At 40.3% G+C, this 18,340-nt stretch overlaps 3 protein-coding genes across 8 annotated transcripts in view; 1 reads left to right on the forward strand and 2 right to left on the reverse strand.

Annotated features, from left to right (window-relative positions):
- The window catches only part of SLC41A2 (solute carrier family 41 member 2), a 75,884-nt gene extending 66,613 nt beyond the window's left edge, over positions 1-9,271 (reverse strand). For all 5 annotated transcript variants that reach the window (XR_013182328.1, XR_013182329.1, XM_054631633.2 and 2 more), the window contains exons 1-3: positions 9,122-9,271; positions 2,235-2,966; positions 913-1,020 (exon numbers count right to left, since the gene is read on the reverse strand). Coding sequence is in view for 3 of the 5 variants with exons in the window: in XM_054631633.2 (XP_054487608.1) it covers positions 913-1,020; positions 2,235-2,789 (663 nt within the window). In the remaining 2 variants the exon portion in view is untranslated. The remainder of the gene's footprint in view (positions 1-912; positions 1,021-2,234; positions 2,967-9,121) is intronic.
- A 2,960-nt stretch (positions 9,272-12,231) lies between these two features.
- Positions 12,232-15,963, forward strand: NOPCHAP1 (NOP protein chaperone 1). 2 transcript variants are annotated; one of them, XM_054631423.2, is made up of 4 exons: positions 12,232-12,415; positions 13,071-13,157; positions 14,101-14,237; positions 15,313-15,963. In XM_054631423.2, the coding sequence occupies exons 1-4, from the start codon at positions 12,247-12,249 to the stop codon at positions 15,496-15,498; spliced, it is 579 nt and encodes a 192-aa protein (XP_054487398.2). In that variant the 5' UTR covers positions 12,232-12,246; the 3' UTR covers positions 15,499-15,963. The 2 variants fall into 2 exon arrangements, with proteins under 2 accessions (XP_054487398.2, XP_054487397.1); XM_054631422.2 differs by lacking the exon at positions 12,232-12,415 and adding an exon at positions 12,607-12,849.
- Positions 15,964-16,364: 401 nt separating this feature from the next.
- Positions 16,365-18,340, reverse strand: part of ALDH1L2 (aldehyde dehydrogenase 1 family member L2) — a 29,930-nt gene continuing 27,954 nt past the window's right edge. The window contains 1 exon segment of the mRNA XM_054631421.2: positions 16,365-17,799. Coding sequence (XP_054487396.1) covers positions 17,744-17,799 — 56 coding nt within the window. The 3' untranslated portion in view covers positions 16,365-17,743.

Below are 18,340 nucleotides of genomic sequence, written 5' to 3' on the forward strand. Positions count from 1 at the left end.
AGGCAAGCAAGCACATAGTACCCTAGAAAGTTTCGAGAGCAATATTCTACAAAGACATAGTAAAATATCATCTAGAGTTATGTACACCTTTGACCAGACATGTACTAGAAAAATTCATTCAAGTAGGAAGAGGCAGAGAGTGGGGCCTTGCTGGAGAACAGAAGCACTGCATTAGGCAGTCTTAGAGAGATACCCAGTGCAGCCATCAGAAATAGCCTAGCTACATTATTAGACTGATCTAATCACTAGTTATTCACACACACACACAAGATATACAGGAGGGCAATCTGGCTTACTTAGACTAGAAAAACGAAGAGATATCCCCTGAAATGTAAAAAACAGCTATAAAAAATACATGATAAAGAACACACAGAAAAAACCCTAGCAGTACTACATTACAGCGTTGGCACACACAAAAAATAAGCAGCACAAAAAAAAACCCAAAACAACCTCACCACAACAAAAATAAACAAATTTGTTTAGCCAGAAAGCTTAAAAAAAAAAAAAACTCTTGCAGTTTAATCAACAGAGGTCTGGAATAGCAATGTTACCAATGCTTTATTTTGCTGCCACACTAATGGTCTTTTAAAAAATGCGCTTAAAACACAAACTTTTTTTGGCCTATTCGAAATCCCTCAAGGTCAAAGAGATCTCTCAATATACCTATAAATCTCAAAAATCTGCTCTATCTGTTCTGAATGATGAGTTGGAAGACACTTTAAAAGTGAAGTTTTGATGTGTGGAAACAAGGGTCACCTTTTTAATTTTGCCAACTTAATAACAGATTTAAACTGCCCCATAACAGCCAGATTAATTCATAAACATGAAACACTCACGTCTTAAAGATTTGTTTCCTTTTTGAAATGTTTAAACATGTATCTGAAAAGTGAAGAGGAAGAGAAAGTTACTTACAGCAGTTGACAGCCGGGATGCCAAGGTCATTTCCAAATTTCCTTTGAGACCAAGCAGCGCAGGAACCAAGATAAAGACTTCAGTAACATTCTTGAACACATCCCAGTGCTATACAAAGGATACAGTGGGAAACATTTAATTGAAAGATTATCTTTAGACCATACATAAACTATTAAAAAAATGATGTAAATCATAACTGAACTCTCTAAGAAAATGTTATATTTTTGTATTAGACCTAAAAGTCTGAAGTCAGAACTGTTACCTATTTAGATAAAACAGATTTATGACTGCATATTACTACTTCAAAGATAAGAAGACTATAAGCAAGAGATACAAAACTTGGCCTTCAAACAAGCATAGTTTAAAAAATATGTCATCAATCAGAAGTATTTGTTTTTCATTATTTAAAACAGTCCCACATACTATGACTGCTCTTGAATTCTGCTCTTAATTTTTTAATATTTTCATCTTTTCCTTTCAAGCTGTGTAGAAACCTTACATAAAACCAGCAAGGAATTAATTGTCATATGAAGAGAGCCTGTAAGTAAAAAAAGCTTGTCTTTATTCTTTTATCTCTAAGTGTGAAATTTACAAGAGCACAGCTTTCCAAAACCCAGATTTTTTAAAGAAAATTATTTTCCTTTTTTGTGCACCAAGTTCTCAGCACTGAAGCGCTATGCTACTTTATATGTCTTGTCAACCCATCTTATTTAATTTGTCATCATTTACCAACTCTAACTAAACTAACAAAACTGTAAATTGTCTTTTTATTCAGGGATTTGCAATAATTTAAATTATTATTTTAATGAAAATAAAAGGATTCAATTAACGCATCTGTATAAAGAATAAATTTGTAAGATGTAAATGAACAAAGCACCAGGCTGATGTCAAACAGCCCAAGGAAGCAGTAAAGTTTGTATGTGAAATTTTATTTACCTTTTTTTTGAGGTAACAAAGTCCCTTTCCATTGCAACTAATTGAAGTCCAAGCTTCTTTTACTTTCTTAAGATTTTGAGTGACAAAGATTGCCACCTCTTCCTCCTATTTTAATTAACATTGTAAACTCTTTAAGTGTAGATAAAGAAATTCCTACATCTGAACGAAGCAAAACCAAAGTGGGGAAATCCACAAAGATTAATTTCTGTATTGTAGTTCTGTTTAAACACTGTGCTTATTTCAAACTTTTTTAATAAGTTCATAGTAGCAGAACCACACACAGACCTAATTACATCTCAATATTGCAGACATCTACAATGTCACATGTTAGAACTACAGACCTAAGAGACTACCTGTTAAAAAAGCCTTACAAAGCAAATACCAACCTGTACAATATCCAAAACCATGCCAGCAGAAACAGTTCCAAACCCTGCCAGCAAAAAAGGTACAAGTATCTGCAGTGCCATAATACTACTCGATTCTTTGGGTTGTTTTCTACGTCCTTCCACAATGATATCCTCATTACTGTCACTAGAAAGAGTGCCATCCTGCAACATGGCATCTGTTTCTGAAGTGTCCATTCCATCACAGTAATTGTAACTGGTAAAATCATCATATTTAGGGCTACAGCTGGATGGGCTGTGTCCATTGCTACCATGAAAGCTTGCTTCTGAGAAGTGATGGTAGTCTGTGTGTTGTTCGGACCTGACATTAAAATTGTGTCCTACTGGTTGCAATCCATCTTGCCAGACACCATTCACCTTTTTGTGTCTTTCCTCTTGGTTTATTTGGTAAACAACAGGAACCATACTTAAAAGTAGCCTCAAAAATTTATCAGACTGAATTGTATTAAGATTTATGGTCCAGTTTACAAAGCCTTCTCTGTCATGGACTTTGCCATTTGTTTTGGAGATGGTAGATCTGCCTTTACAGTTAGTCATAGTGCTACAGAAGTACAGGTTGAAAAGCACTTTGTTCTTCAAATGTCAGCCAAGAAATCTTGCAGGTGAGTCACCAAGTGCCACACTTACAAGTGGACCAAAATGTTCCTTTTTTGCAAGCAAAAGTGTTTTTTCACTGCTCTTAAATCTTCAACATTTCCATAAGCAAGACTGGATCTGCAAAAAAAGTAGAAAGTATATATTCACTTCTAAAATATTTTAACTCTACAGAATACATGAGACATTAGTTTAATTTTTCAGATCATAATCTTTTCTCTTTTCTGTTTACCATGATTTAAAGTGATGTTGCTTCTACTTCGACATTTCCATCATGGTAAGAAAATAAACAATGATATACTACTGACAGTCTAAAGTCATTTCACATTTGCTCCATCAGAAGCCACTTTACCTTCCTTTTCTTCAATCTTCATGTTGTGGTAATAATTGTAGCAATTTACTAAAAGAACTGTTCTAATGTGACTCAAAGCTTTGCTGATTTTTGTATTTATTACTAAGCTTCATAAATACAAATAAATTATTGGCATAAACAGAGAAACAATAGTCAGGGAGACTGCACCAGCATGATGTAAGATAACACATGGCTTTGTATCTATGCAAAGCTGTGAAAACATTTTACAGACTGCAGGAAATGAAAATATTTTAGAGCTGGAGGACTTTTAGTCTGCATTTCCTAAGAAATTCAGCTTCCTATGATCATACCTTTTATGTTATTACTCCTATACTTCCCTCTATTTCAAAACTTTTAAGTCATCCAGTATTTTTAGAGCAATTTCAGGTAGACTTTACAGGAAGTGGAGATGTCAAAGCTTTGCTGCCAAGCGTCGTCAAACATTAGCTGGGATAACTCATTCCAATATGGCCAGAGCAAGTCCACTTCAGAATTCCTGTTGCTCACAGAACTACTAGATTTGGGGTTTCTGAGTGAAAAGACTCAGAAGCAACATGATTTTTCCCTCTACCATTTGCTTTATCCAAGGGAGCTTTGACCAGGAAACAAATATTTTAAAAATGACAATGAAATGTATGGCTTGATCTAGAAAGAAGCCAAGTTTTGCAAGAAACAGCAATCTTTTTTCCACAAGGCCAACAGAGGAATTTAAGTAACCAAGATTCCTGCAATTTTTGCCACTCTAGCAGATTGTGCTTTGTTGAATCTTTCCATTTCAGTGCATGAAAAACTCCTAGGCCTCAATTCTGGTTTCCATACACTTTAATTAGGAATAACAAAACAACTTTAACTGCTATCCTGGAGCAGCTCTAACCACAGGTCAAAATGGTGCTCTGTTAAGTGCTACAGAATCCCAGAACAAGAAGAAATTGAAGGATTTCACTTCACTCCCAGGAAAATGCATTAAGAAAATTTTCTGATAGCTTTAGCAATGCAGAGTCTGGCTCATTGCAGTTTCTCCCATATGTCTGCCATTCGCATCACCAAAGTGCTAGACCAGTGACTCATGGAAATTATTCACTGCTCTGGAACTCTGGCCAAAAATATTTGGGTTAATTATCCATATCTTTTTTAACATATAGATTGCTCTCCTTTAAAATTTTTATATTTTATTAGGGTTTTTTTAAGAAACAAATCCTTTGATAAGATTGTGGTTTCATTGAATATAAGAAAGTATTAAGAAATAGAAATCATACTTAAAAGGGGAAAAAAAAGGGAACAGAAACATTATTTGGTCAAGTTCCAAATGGAGGAAGGGCTAGCATGGATGGCTAGCAATTGAATAGCACAAAGCATTTTGGATGACAGCCTTTTATGTTTTTCCTACCACAAAGACTTAGAATGACGATATGGGAACTTAGTGATAAAAGCTGGAAAATGAGAATTTAAGAAGATAAACTGAAAACCATAGAACCATAAAATTGTTTAGGTTGGAAAAGTATTGTATAGTACAATATACAGGAAAGAGTAATAGTTCCTTCAGAGTATACAGAGAGAAGATAACTACAAACCCTTCTAAATGTAACTAAATGTAACTAATTTCTAAACATGTGTTCCAACAAAAATGATTTTTTAAATGTCATCTGGTGCAATATTTTCATCCTAAGTTACAAGATGCTAATAATTGCTGTATTTTCAGAGGTATTTTGTACCCACAAGATGCAGGAAACCTTTTTGTTCGTGTTTTACTAAGGAAGAACAAGAACTTCCTGAGAAGCTTTATCATTGACAAGAACAATGCCTATGTTGTTGTGTAGTCTAGAAAAGATATGGCAGCTAAAAAAGCAAGCTCTGCTTGAGTAATTCATATGAAGAAAAGGCAGTTAAAATCTCAAAAAATCTCTTTTCTGGTCTCTGTAGGAAAAGGAGACAAGTGGTTCTGGTTTCTTGACATATAATCTGGATGTTACAGAAAAAGATGAAGTACTGAAAATTAAAAAAAAAAGAGAGAGACAAAGATCCTTTGAGAAGCCAGGAATTAGCCTCAGATTTATCATAGGCGGCATATTACATATGAAATGAAAAGGACACCTTGTCTGTGTCCCTTACAGGCAAAATAATGAGTTATGCCCAAACTATGAAAATAATTATTCCCTCTTCCATATTGTTTACTAAGTATCTGCTTTCAATAGTTTCTTCTTTTCCTTCATATATTTCATAGCAAATAACATTTTGCTATGTACTACCCACCTCTTTCTCTCAGTCCTGCAAGCATACACAAACAAAAACAAATAGTTCTGTAAACATAAACAAATGAAAAATGCAGCCATACCCTGCCACTCATTGAAAATGTGTTCCTGAAAAATTAAATACTTGGCAATCCAAAAGAGAGCAAGCCAATTTTATCCATAAGAGTTAATACAATGCATGCAGCAATTTAAAAAATACACATGGAGACAGTATACCTGATGGACAGGAAGAAATAAATGCTGTAGAAAACAGGACCACAAAATGGGAGAGATGCTGACTTTTGCAAATGCAAAGCTGCTTTAGAAAGATCTCAGGTACTTGAGCTATGAAACTGAACACCTGATAATTATGACATTTTTCCATCCTTCACCTTTGGTTGGCTTGGTTCATCTGAGAAAGACCAAATGACCAAAAAAATTCAACTGTTCAGGAAGAAGCTCAAAGAACTCTCATCACTATTGCCCAAAGAATTGTCCACATTGTTCCAGACAGACCTATAATGCTGTTCTCAAGAGCATGGGGAAAAAAATGCTTCTTCTTTACTTCCCCTTGGTTTAAAGAACATCTAGCATTAGCAGGATTAAGGGACCAGATTCTACAGCTAAATTTGATCAGATAAATATTAGACCGCCAACAATTCATTTAAAGCATGAACACAATAAATCATGGTGACCTTTTAAGAACCTTCAAAAAAAGGGGAAGAAGGAAGAATCAAGTATGAATTTTCTGTAGAGTAAACATTTTGACAGGCTAAAACAAATACTTACCAAAGTTTAGGTTTAGGGAAATCTCTGATCTCCTTCAGAGCTTGGCTAACAAAACCAAAAGATAACATCTATCTAAATAATTCTGAGGGCTTTCCTGGGACCCAAAGCTAATCACACCACAGTTGAAACCTGTTTTTCCTAAAAGTTGCCAACATTTTTTTACAGCATTAATAATCTCTAGACTGCACTTCTAGGCAGTCCACAATAAAATACAATTCTGTAAACATACCTGTATGAGAAATGCCTCTCAGGACAAAAACAAGCCTTGGAAAAAGATTCAGGAAAGTAATATGAAATGCTAACAAAACACTGAACTTTAATATTTTGCCATAATAAGCAAAGATGAAGCTGGATTATTCCTTGGCATGAAAGATTCTTTTTGTGTCTTTAGAGATGAAACCAGACTCTTCTCACTGAAAGGATGAGAGGTAGCAGGCACCAATGGAAACATTGGAAACAGCATTTGAATATAAGAAAAAGCTGGGAGTTTTTACCATGACAGTGGCTGAACACAGGTTCAAAAAAGTTTTGAAGACTCCATCCTTGGTGATATTTGAAACCAAAGTGGACATGGCCCCCAGAAACCTGCTCTTCTTGACCCTACACTGAGCAGACGTGGCTGAATAGAAAATTTGCTGAGATTCCTTCTGACCTCAGCAATTCTGAGATTCTATAAAGCTGGAAATATGAGGGTTTGGGGGCATTCTTTAAGTTCAGGAAACAGGTGATACAGGGATCTGCATGGTCCACTATTGTTATATGTATAAATACAAGTGTCAGTATCACACTGACACCCTTATCACAGCCATTACTAATCATTTATATTAGGGTAGTGGGCATATCAGTAGAAAGGGAATGCTACATCATATCACCTCAGCATTACAGAGAGTAAACAGGCTGTATTATCATCAACCATTCCACAGAATCCGGAAACCAATGTGGTATACTGGGCTAAGACTACTTACATCAGATATTGAGGATAGCGTGTAAAAGGCTTCAAAACATGCTGAAAATCAACAAATGTTGCATGCAAGACAGATATAAGACCATTACATACCATTTTATATACTATGCAGTAAACTGGCCAATACTGTGTTTATTGTATGGCAGTTGCTGGTTAAATTAACAGCAAAAGAAACAAATAACAAGAGGAAAAAAACAGACTAAAGAACTGCCAGATGCCTTCTTGACAGTTAGGCACTAAATGATCTGCCACCCTCAGGTTCAGTTTTCAGACAAAAACTGCATTCCACTTCCTGAACATGGCAGCTTTCAATTTTGGCGCTGAGTAAGAGAAAAGCAACTGAGAGAAAAAGACTTGGTTTGACTCTGCACTTTTAAGGCAAGTCATCTAGAAAAGATCAAAACAGAGTCAAAACACAACAGCAAGGCTGTGAAATGTGGTTGGTTGTAAAATGACCCAAATGGAATACCAGCATGAAAAATACCAGGCAAATCACATCCTTCAGCCCATCAAAAGCAGGTGGGTAAGTATGAAATGTAAGAGTTAATGCAGTCCTCTAGATTAAGTAACCAATAAGTACTTACCAGGATGAATCCTAACTACACTTTGGGATCCTGATTACAGGTCTCTACCATCATCACCAAGGAGAGATTAATTACTTATTAACTCAGGCACTAGGATACAGACTTCCTATTGCTTTTGTGGATATATAGTACAGATATTTGAAAAGAAAATTATACACTGTTATTTTTCCTCCTGAAGTATCTACCAGGCATACTACAGTATTTACGGATCCAGTTTCACAATCTCTTTAGGGCAGTAGATGTAGGGACTGCTGCCAAAACGGGTCATCCTATCTGCTCTCATCTTTTTACCCACCTTACTAAACTGGTAAAGTGAGGATAACTAGGCATGTATTCTAAACATTGCTAGGACTCTCCCTAAAGACTAAACAATTATTTTATTTTATATGATCCACATACTGTAGTGTGGTCTATAACCTAGATTCAAATGTGAGTGAAGAAGACAGTCAACTATATCCTGGACAGTGGGCCAGGGGAAGCAGAAATAATAACATTCAGTGAAACTACAGAAATAGACAGCTACAACCTGAAGTTAACTGAGAATTACTGAGATCATAGAAAGTAAAGTAGAATAAATCACAAAAAGCTTCTATGTTTTGGCAGAAAAGTATGGAAAGAGAATAAACGTGCTATCACACGATAATTACGTGTACACATTAGTGTACACATTAAATAACGATGGTAAACAAAAAATAGATGGTCGTTGAAGTCTACATGCGTGCTGTTCAGGTAGAGGTTCCATGCTTGTCTAGCGATGCATATGCAGTGACCATCTGGCACATTTTTATGGGTGCAAAGGTGGGACCAGAACTGTCTGTACATACGGATGTAAAGAGTGCCAAGGAATAGGGGCTACTGGGAATGTTGGGCAGGTCTTATGCAGGCACAGAGAAACCGAAGAAAAGGCTCATTGTCCCGGCTACCTGGAGCAGTGAATAATTACGCGCACATGATGAAACGCGCTGCGGGGCTTTGAGAAGAGCAGGGTACCGGGGCGCGGGCGGCAGGACACCGGTCCGCCCGGCGAGCAGCGGAGCCCGCCCGGCGCCGGGGGGCAGCTGCGGGGTGCAGGAGAAGGGCGGGCGGGAGCGTCGGGGCCCGCAGCACGGGGAGACCGAGCCCCACGGCACCCGGGAACGCCGGCCGGGGCGGGAGGCAGCCGGCAACGAGTGCCCCCCAGCCCTGGGCGCTCTGGGCACCCTGGCATCGGGGCGGGCCAGCGTGGCTCTCGGGGGCCCGCCACTGGCCAGGAAACTTTCTCACCCGCGGCCCCCGCCACCTCCCCCGGCTCGGGGCGGCAGGTTCCCGGCCCGCCCAGCCCCGCTGCCCTCGCTCCCCGCGCCGCCCCCTCCCCTCACCTGGGCGAGAACGGTGCCGGCAGCGTGGCGGGGTTGCGCTCCATCGCTGCGGCGGAGCGGGAGCAGCTGTCGACGGTGACAGCTCCGCGCTAGGTGAGCGCCGCCGCCACTGAGCAGGCGCGGAAGAGGGCGGCCCCCGCGATGATGTGGCCCGTGATGCGCAGAGCCTCCGCCGCCGCCGCCACCAGCCGCTCCGAGCCGCCGCTGGGCGGCGGAGGGAGGAGCCGAGCGCCGCCGCCCCGCGTCGCCCGTGGGATGGGACAGGACGGGATGGGATGGGAAGGGATGGGTTGGGATGGGATGGGATGGGATGGGATGGGATGGGATGGGATGGGATGGGGCGCCGTGGCCGTGGTCGCTCCCAGCCTGGCCCCCGGGGCGAATCCCCGCTGCCTGACGCCCGCTGCCCGCGCTGCGAGCCCGCCTGCGTCCCCTTGTCACTGCGTCCTGCCGGCCTCTCGGCTGTAGCGGGGGACGAAGCTGCACCCTCGCCTCTCTGCCCCCGCAAGGGCCCGGCTGGTGCCCCGCAGCCAGGAAAACAAAGCGCTGGGGAGTGGGGCGCCAGACCGCTCCCCGGGCAGCGGCGGCGGCGGCAGTGCCTTTGCTTCCACTCGCAGAAGCTTTCTTGGCCGTAGCATAGGAGTCGCCGTTTTGTACTGACTCCTGACTGCCAGTTACCAGGACATTGTCGCTCTTTCCTGCCAGTTGACAAAAAGCAGCTTCCCCAAGAATCCAATTTTGTAAAGTGTTTGGGTCAGTTGGAATATCCTTGTTCTTGCCCAACTGGACTGTACACCTTGCAAACAGCATGTAAGTCTACAAGTTCCTCCCTTGACATCAGCTGCCTCTATTTAACTAAGTATGAAGCCAAGGCCTTGCTGGACTCCTGTTTTGCAAAACACTTAATATTAACACTTTACATTAATGCATTGAAACGGTCAAGCCAGCTAAATTTGTGCATTTATTATCAGTACTAGTATTATTCCTCAATTGTTGCTCAACACTTTGAAGTGGTGAGGATGCCTTAACTGGAAGGTGAAAGGGAAGAAAGAGGATGAAAAGAGAAGATTTAATGATGGTGACAACAGCCAAGCCCACAGCATCTCTTTTCCTGTCTACAGAGAGGAAAAAAAGCACTAGCAAGTCACCAAGTGTCTTCCATAAACTGGAGCTAGTTGTGATGGTAAAATGTATTTGCAGGACTGGGGCCAAAACATTCTGCACTACGAGAGTGAAACATACAGGATCACCTTGAACATTCACATCAATACCACCTTAAATGGATGAAGCAGCCCAAACTTCAGAACTAATAATTCAGCTGTCTCAAGCCTGTATTTATGGGGGATTTGGGCTGCAGATACTGTAGCTTCCCTACCCTAGTACCAAATCTATACATCCATGGCCTGTGTGAGCTCAGGTGTTACACAGCTTGGATACTTAGCTGGGCTACCCTACAAATCAGATAAAGATCACATCTGCCTATGTTGCCAACAAGTGAGACTGCAAACCTGAGGTTTGGCAATAGCACCTGAGGGTGCTGTTTCTGGTTTTTCTAATTGCTTGTCTGGTTATCTTGGGCAATCACTTCATCACTCGCTACTACAGGTTCCTTGGCAGCATTATGCCCCGCCCTCCATGGAAATCACATCATACCCATGGATGAAATATATTGTTTGAGGTTCACACATTATTATTTTGGGTTGTGTACAAATTCAGAAAGACTCACTTTTGAGGCCCTGGGCAAAATACTCAGCCCTCTAGATTTTCCAGTTATTAAAGCTAGCAATGGGATTTTTCTGGGAAATAGAAATTCTGGAGTGCAGCTGAGGAAGAAAAGGTGCAGGTAGCAAATTCGGTGGAATGCACCTGGCACTGTGGATTGGGCTGGGGAAGTGGCAGAGGACACTTGTTTGGGACAGTCTGTCAGGAAAACAGCATGGTGGTCTCTTGCTTGAGGCCTTGCAGAAGTTTGCTTCTTATTCATGTTAATTCCAAGATACTGGGATCTGGGTGGTTGTGTGGTTGGGTTTTTTTTCCTTTGTCATTTTCCTCTGTCCTTTGCAATGAGGGCCTATAAACACCACTTACCTGATTACTATTTATTCTCATTTTCATCTTGGACTTCCTATCTTGTTTCTTATGAACCATTCAGTTTTCTTTTTGCAGTTTTCACATTGTCTAGATGTGAAAGGACAGAAACTGCAGAACCGATAAGGACAGATAAGGACAGAGATTGCAGAAGAAATCCTGACTAACAGGCTGTTAGTATCAGTGTCAGCTGAACTTGGTGGTTTTGTAAGTTTCTTTTCCTAAGGATGATTAAAACTCCCTCAGGCTCTGATATTTAATTTTAGGTTCATTTATCAAATTTTGAAAGTGAAAATGGGAGAGTTTTGAGAGACAAGCAGCTACTGGCAGGTGTTCAGGTGATGTTACCTGCTGGTAGATTGGTTCCACAGGCTCTTCATGGTGTTGGGATGGACTTTTTGTCCCAAATCACAGAATCAATCAGTTTGGAAGGGACCACGGTGAATCATCTGGTCCAACCTCCCTGCTTAAGTAGGGTTTGCACAAAATTGTGTCCAAACAGTTCTTGAATATCTCCAGTATGGGAGACTCCACAATATGTCTGGGCAACTGTTCTAGTGTGTGGTCACCTGCACAGTAAAGAAGGTCCTCCTCATGTTCAGGTGGAACTTCCTGTGCATCAGTTTCTACCTCTTGCCTCTTGTCCTGTTGCTTGGTAGCACCAAGAAGAGCCTGGCTCCATCCTCTTGTCATTCTTGCCACTGATGAAATCTCCTCTCAGTCATCTCTTCTCAAAGCTAAACAGGCCTCCAGCTGCCTCAGCCCTTCCTCTTAAAGAGATGATTCAGTTCCTTAATCACGGTTGTTGCCTTCGCTGGACCCGCTCCAGGAGCTCCATATCCGTCTTGTCCTGAGGAGCTCAGAACTGGACACAGCCCTCCAACTGTGCCTCACCAGGGCTAAGCAGAGGAGCAGGACCACCAACCTTGACCTGCTGGCAATGCCCTTCTAAATGCACGCCCCCGTGCCTTTGCCCTTGTTGTGTTTCAGGAGGTTCAGTCCATGTCACGACGATCTCCCAGCGGAGCGCTGCCCCGATGTCGCGCACGGGCGGCAGCGCCGCTGCTCCTCCCGCCCGGCAGGGGGCGACCCGTCGCCGAGCGCGCGGGCCGCTCCACTTCCGTGTGGGCGGGCGCATGGCGGGGCCCGGCGGCGCGGCGGGGCCGGCCGCGGCCCGGGAGCTGCTGGACGTGAGGCCCCGGCCAGGTGAGTCCGGCACCGGCCTGCAGCCAGCGGGGGCTTGGCTCGGCCCGGTAGCCCGAGGGAGGGGCTCGTCGGGCCGCCGGTGACCCACTGGTGATTGCATCCTGCGTGTGTTGAAGAGCTGCTCTCGCGGGGAGGGGTAATGCGGGGAAATCCACGTTAAGCTACGGGAAGTCGTAACGACGTTTTTATGAGAACAAAGAAAAAAGTTAAAAAGACAGAACGCTGCGCTTTAATTAATGATACCGGGCGGATGGCTTCGTTGGTGGTCATAAGGATAATAAGAATAAATAATGCGGAATTCCCTGGCACCCGTTTGGGTTTTCCGGCGCTGCTGCTGCCCACGGTTAACAGAGGTCATTGGCACCCGGATTTAAACCAGTGCGACGGCACGCCTCAGCTCCCATCTCACCGTGCCTTGCAGAGGGGAATTAGAGGTTGTTTTTCTAATTGCTATAACTCTAGCTTAATCAAAATTTGTCTCAAAAACAGCTTAAGGAACTTTAGCTTAAACTCAAGGAATGTATGAAAGGTGACCTGCAGGCTGAGACCCCTGGCCTGTGTAGCCCAGTATTTCTTCCAAGAGCAGAAAAAGCTGATGGCAATTATGGAGAACTTGTAAGCTTAAGCATTTCAATACTCATTTGTTTGTTTGCAGGGCTGGAAGACATTTTGCTGATTAATTCAAAATTAAGCAGCAAGAAGGCCACAACTTTACAGACGGTTAAGGTGCCAAGGAGCAATGGTAAGTACGGAGGAGCTTGTCCCTGGTACTGTGTCAAGTGATAGATAACATTTGTGACACAACTTTTGCTTTGGTGCTTTCCTTGAAAAGGGAGAAGCTTTGGTGTTCAGTTTCTAGAGGTGGTAGATCCTCCTCCCATTACAGTTCCATGTCCCACTGGTGAGTCACATAACTGCTGCAAAACTAGATTTTGCAATGCTGGTGTTACAGCTCTAAAGATTGTTCTTTCCCAGTATATTTTTTAGAAGATTTTGGTTTTGGGGCTCTTTTTTAGAAGTAATTTCTCAGTATATTTGTTGTGTTAAAGCATTTAATTTAAAAAGGGCTCCTGTCAAATTATTTTATGTTTTGTGATTGATCTGAAATTTAAAAAGATTGTTACATCAAATTCTTTGTTCGATAAAAGTCTCTTCAAAAATGACAGTGTTTCAAAGATAGATTATACCTGTTAGATCTTTGTGGAGCTCACCTGAAATAGTACCTCTTCTTAAAGAAAGAAAACTAGTGTTTGGCTCATCTGCATGTGTGGAGCAGTTTATTTGAAGAAATTGTGGAGGTGAAAATATTGTCTTCCTCCAAGGAAGGGTTATGAGTGTGATTCTCCTAATTCCATTGATTACATTAAAATTCTTGTGAAGTCCCACTGGAGCTGTATAGGATAAGTGCTTTATACTTCAACCTGGAGCTTCCATCTCTCTTCCACCATCTTAATTTCAGAGTTTCTTTTGGTAATTATGTTGACCTTTCATTAGTCTATCATGGCATCTGCTGCAGCTAATTGTTCCGTCTTCTTTAAGACCTTCAGTCTATACTTAGTTATTGTAGACAGCTGGAAATTACAGTTGAAATGGAATCTGTTATAAAAGCTCATATCTGAGGTATAAATGTGAAGACTAACGAGCATCTCTTTGACTTTATGTATGATATGTATGTATCTTTTCAGTTTTGGACCGAGTACAGAGCTTTTTACCACAGATGGCCCAGGCAAATGATGAGCTCAAAAGAAAAATGGTAACAGCACCTACTCATCAGTTTGATATTGAACATCTAGACAGTGAAACAGAAGAAGTTATAGAAATGGTAAATATATTTTCCTATTTTAACATCAATCTAGATGGGATTAAAATAACTCTCTGATCTTAGAATGAGTAATATGATAGATAAAGTGAAGTCTTTACCATCATACTTGAGGAATTTAATCACAGGGGATTAAGTAGTTTAAGACTGGAATAAGACATGCTTTTGAATCTACAACTCTGAATCAAAAGTAAAAAATTGTATTTTAAATATCATCTAGGTCATTATGTTTAGAAACTGGACAATATAAAGCCTAGTAAGGCATAACAGAAGGCTTTAGTATAAGAGTAATAACTGGCTTTCAGCTCTGCTTTGTTGGCATTTTTAGGAATGACTAGATCTTGGGTTTAGAAAAGTTGTTAGTGTTGTTGTGATCCTTTGTTGCTGCTATTTGTCTGTTTATTTACAGTCACATAAATATTTTATTTCTGTTTTAACTGAAGTGCTGCAGCCACATGCTTATATAAGAAAACTTTATTTTGAAGGTGATATATGTGCATGACTCAGCCAAATGCCTTCTGGCCAAGGAGACCTCAAAATTATGGCTCTCTATATGGATATAGGAGATCTCTTCAAAAGATATTCTGGTGGCTTAAACTGCTTGTTATTTTAGCGTAGTTGTAGTGCCCTGAATACTACTACGTTATAAGATATAAACTATATTAATATCTATATCTACATGTGTTTGTATTTTTGTAAAGACACCTTATACACTAAATGTTTTAATTTGAATTTTTTACTGAAAAGTAGTTTTGTTGCCTGCTGCTTGTTAGTTTAAATACCTGATTTAGAAAATCTGAGTTCAGCTATTGACTAAGTTCTTTCTTTGATAGTGATATAAATATGGCCTTAGATTTCCTATAGGCCAGTAATATTGATGAATCTCTTCATGATATTTGTAAAACCCTAGGAAAACCCAAAAGTCTTTTTTATGGTGGTTGTGATTTTCTTATGGTAGCAGGCTGTTTAGTGTGTTTACCTTGTTTTATTCCAGTGATAGAAGTGCTGTAGTGTGTGTGTATATATATGTGTATGTATGTAGTATATATAACATGTAAACCAAGATTTTTTTTTTCAGAATGTGGCTGTAGTTGAACTGAGTGATTCTGATACAGATGAGGAGTCGCTGACTTCAGAAGATGACTCAGAATCTGATGAAGATGACTCTGTAACTGATGAAGTGACAGTAGACAACATTAAGTTTCCTAAACAAAAGGGAGAAAAGGGCAAAATAGAAATTTTGGACAGCAAAGCAAATGAGTAAATCCATTTTATTTTACTTTTAAAAACCCCAAACCAACCAAATCATGTTTTTTCACTTCAAAGAGTTGTCCTTTAAACCACTTTGTTTCCCAGTGTAGCATCTCTCAGGATCCCATGAAATGCTATAGTTTACATGGTGGAGAATTCAGGATCCGCTCATGGCTGGGGAAGGCTGGGTTTCTGAAGAATGAAGTGCAGTTTTATTCATCAAATAACAGGGAAATGCACTTCATAGTAGATTACACCAAGAAAGCAGCTAGAGTAAAGGGGCACTTGAAAGTTGAAAATTCTTGTTCTGTCACTTTGTTCTTTGTTGAATAAAGATTTTTTTTATAGGAAGATAGAAGTTTTTGCTTCAGGGACAAGAAAGAGTTAACTAGGAAAAAAGCTTTGTTTTCATATTCTATGTACTGTGAAGTGTTATGTACACTCTCTTCACTATTAAACATGATCTTTAAGTACCCTAGAGGTATGTCTCCATTGCATTAATGGCAGTGACTGCTCAACACTGGAGCCGTGGCTGAGCTCATTTCCAGCTGAGCCAGCCGGGGTAAGGACAGCCATGAGCAGAGAGTTCAGCAAAGGATTACTTAGTACTTACCCTGTGTGCCTGCACTGGGCTCCACACCAGCACAGGGAGCTTAGAGGCTCCTCAGGGAAACCTTTGTAGCTGTGGTGCAAACACCCTCCATACTCAAAGGATCAAGGCTGCCTCTGGGGTGTTAAGATGGCTTTAAGCTACACTTCTCATCCCCCGATTTCCCTGCCATGTTTCCAATCTCCATTTTGTTACTGACAGAAGGATGAAAAGGTGAATTTTCTTTTGGCCTGTACTTAAGTTGGTTTGACACAATTGTGAAACCAGAATCAGTGAAAATGTGTCCCATTTTATTTACCTCAGATTGATCAAATACAATGGTTTGGGCTATTACATTTACTTCATAGATCAGTCTGCATTTCAGAAGAATCTGTCATGCTCCTGGATGTCATTGTTTCTTAAAGGAACATTGTATTTTCTACACCATTAAAGTAAAGTTTTCTATACTGTATTTGCTCAAATATTAAACTTAATGTCATGACTTGAAATCTGCAGTTATCTATAGAATTTATTTTGAATCCTGTACTTAAAGTTCTAGTTTTAATACCTGTTTCTGTAGTATTTGTGGTAAGAAATAACAGAGATTCTAGTCTTTCTTTTACAATGTGGCTTAAATATAAGATGTTTTACTGATTAAACCACGGAATATTTTAGTGAAGGGGAAGGATGGGGATCAAAGAATCAGACTGCTACCTTTAATAGCAGCCCACAGATAAATGAACTTCGGGTGTTTTTGCATTCTAAGAGCAAGGAGTCTTAAAAGGCTTAGTTAAATAAGGTCTCAATCTATAGAAAATTTCTTCCAAACTGAAAAAAGTTTGAAAACCAACATCTGATCTTGGTCATTTAACAAGGCATTTTCCCAGAGATTAAAAAGAACTCAAAAGTGTGAAATACAAAGTAATAATCATACAGTATGAAACAGTGTTTACAGTCCATGTGCAGACACAAAATGTGATTTTAATCCATTAATGTAACCACCTTTCAAACTGCAGGCAGATCACACATTCTGTATCAACAAAAAGGTAGAAAATATTTTCAGTAACTTTAGCTTGATATGCATAGTTTAACACCAATATTGAACTCTGTATGTACTATACAAAGATCATAGTAAGTGCACTTCCTTGCATTGATTTACTTCTTATGGCACAAAGATTTTCTGTACTGCTGAAAAGTCACCAGAGCAGAGCGTTTCATTGCTACCATAAAACCTGAACTGGTTTATAGCAAAAATGGCATAATCAGTATATTCTAGTTCAACTTTGGAAGCCTAATGACTAAGGATTTAAAATGATCATGTAAACATTATGTCACAGAAATATGAAGTAGGTGTGCGAGAACTTATTCTTCAGTTCTATTTAAAAAACAGAAACTGAACCATATTCTTGGGGGGGGCTTTGGTGGGGGGAGGATGGGGGGAAATTGTGCTACCAGCTGTTGCTGCTACATAATTTAAATAACTTCAGGGTGACTTCCAAAAGCCATTGTCTGTCAGACTAAAATCTGGACCTAATTTGTAGAAACTTATCCGTGGAATGAGTATTTGTTTTTTTGGTTGTAGCACTGCAGACAGCATATCCTAGGTGTGGTATCAAGCGCTTCATGTGGTAATCAAGATTCAAACTGCTTCCCAAGTGAAGTTGTTACTTTAATATTCTACAGTGATGGCTTTGGTTCTGAGATATTCATGAAGAGCCTCTTCACCTGTACAAGCACAATATTCACCTGTTAGAACAGCAGCTAAATGAATTGTGTCAGACTGTAATTTTTATTATGGAAAAATTTGAAACACTGTAGCCAATATTTGAGTCCTTAAGGAACAGTGAAAACTAATTACCTTCCCACTGTGATTTACAAGCCTGGTTTGACAAGGGGCTAGACCCAACAGATGTGGAAGAAAAAGGAACTGGACTTTACAAGCAGCTCCCCAAGCAGCAGCAGTCTTTAGATGGCCACTGGGGACTCATAGCTGTATTTATGAATTTGGTTCTCCTCTATTAAAGGTCAGAGATAGAGAAGCTGTGTGAAAATCAGTAATCTTTTTTTCCCTGACATCATCACTCATTTTGTTTTCAGGAAATGTCTTTGAAGATTCCAAAAGCAAAAATCTGTTGTGTGAATGAAATTTGATTTTCCTTTTTTTTCTGCCCTGAAGCTTGATCTGTCCAGACTTGCAAAGCTTCTTTGACAGAGTGGACTTCACTTTTCTAGAAAGTTATTTTGAAAAGAGAGTGTTTTTTAATGC

Source organism: Agelaius phoeniceus, chromosome 5 (genome assembly GCF_051311805.1).
Source record: "Agelaius phoeniceus isolate bAgePho1 chromosome 5, bAgePho1.hap1, whole genome shotgun sequence".
Taxonomy (NCBI): domain Eukaryota; kingdom Metazoa; phylum Chordata; class Aves; order Passeriformes; family Icteridae; genus Agelaius; species Agelaius phoeniceus.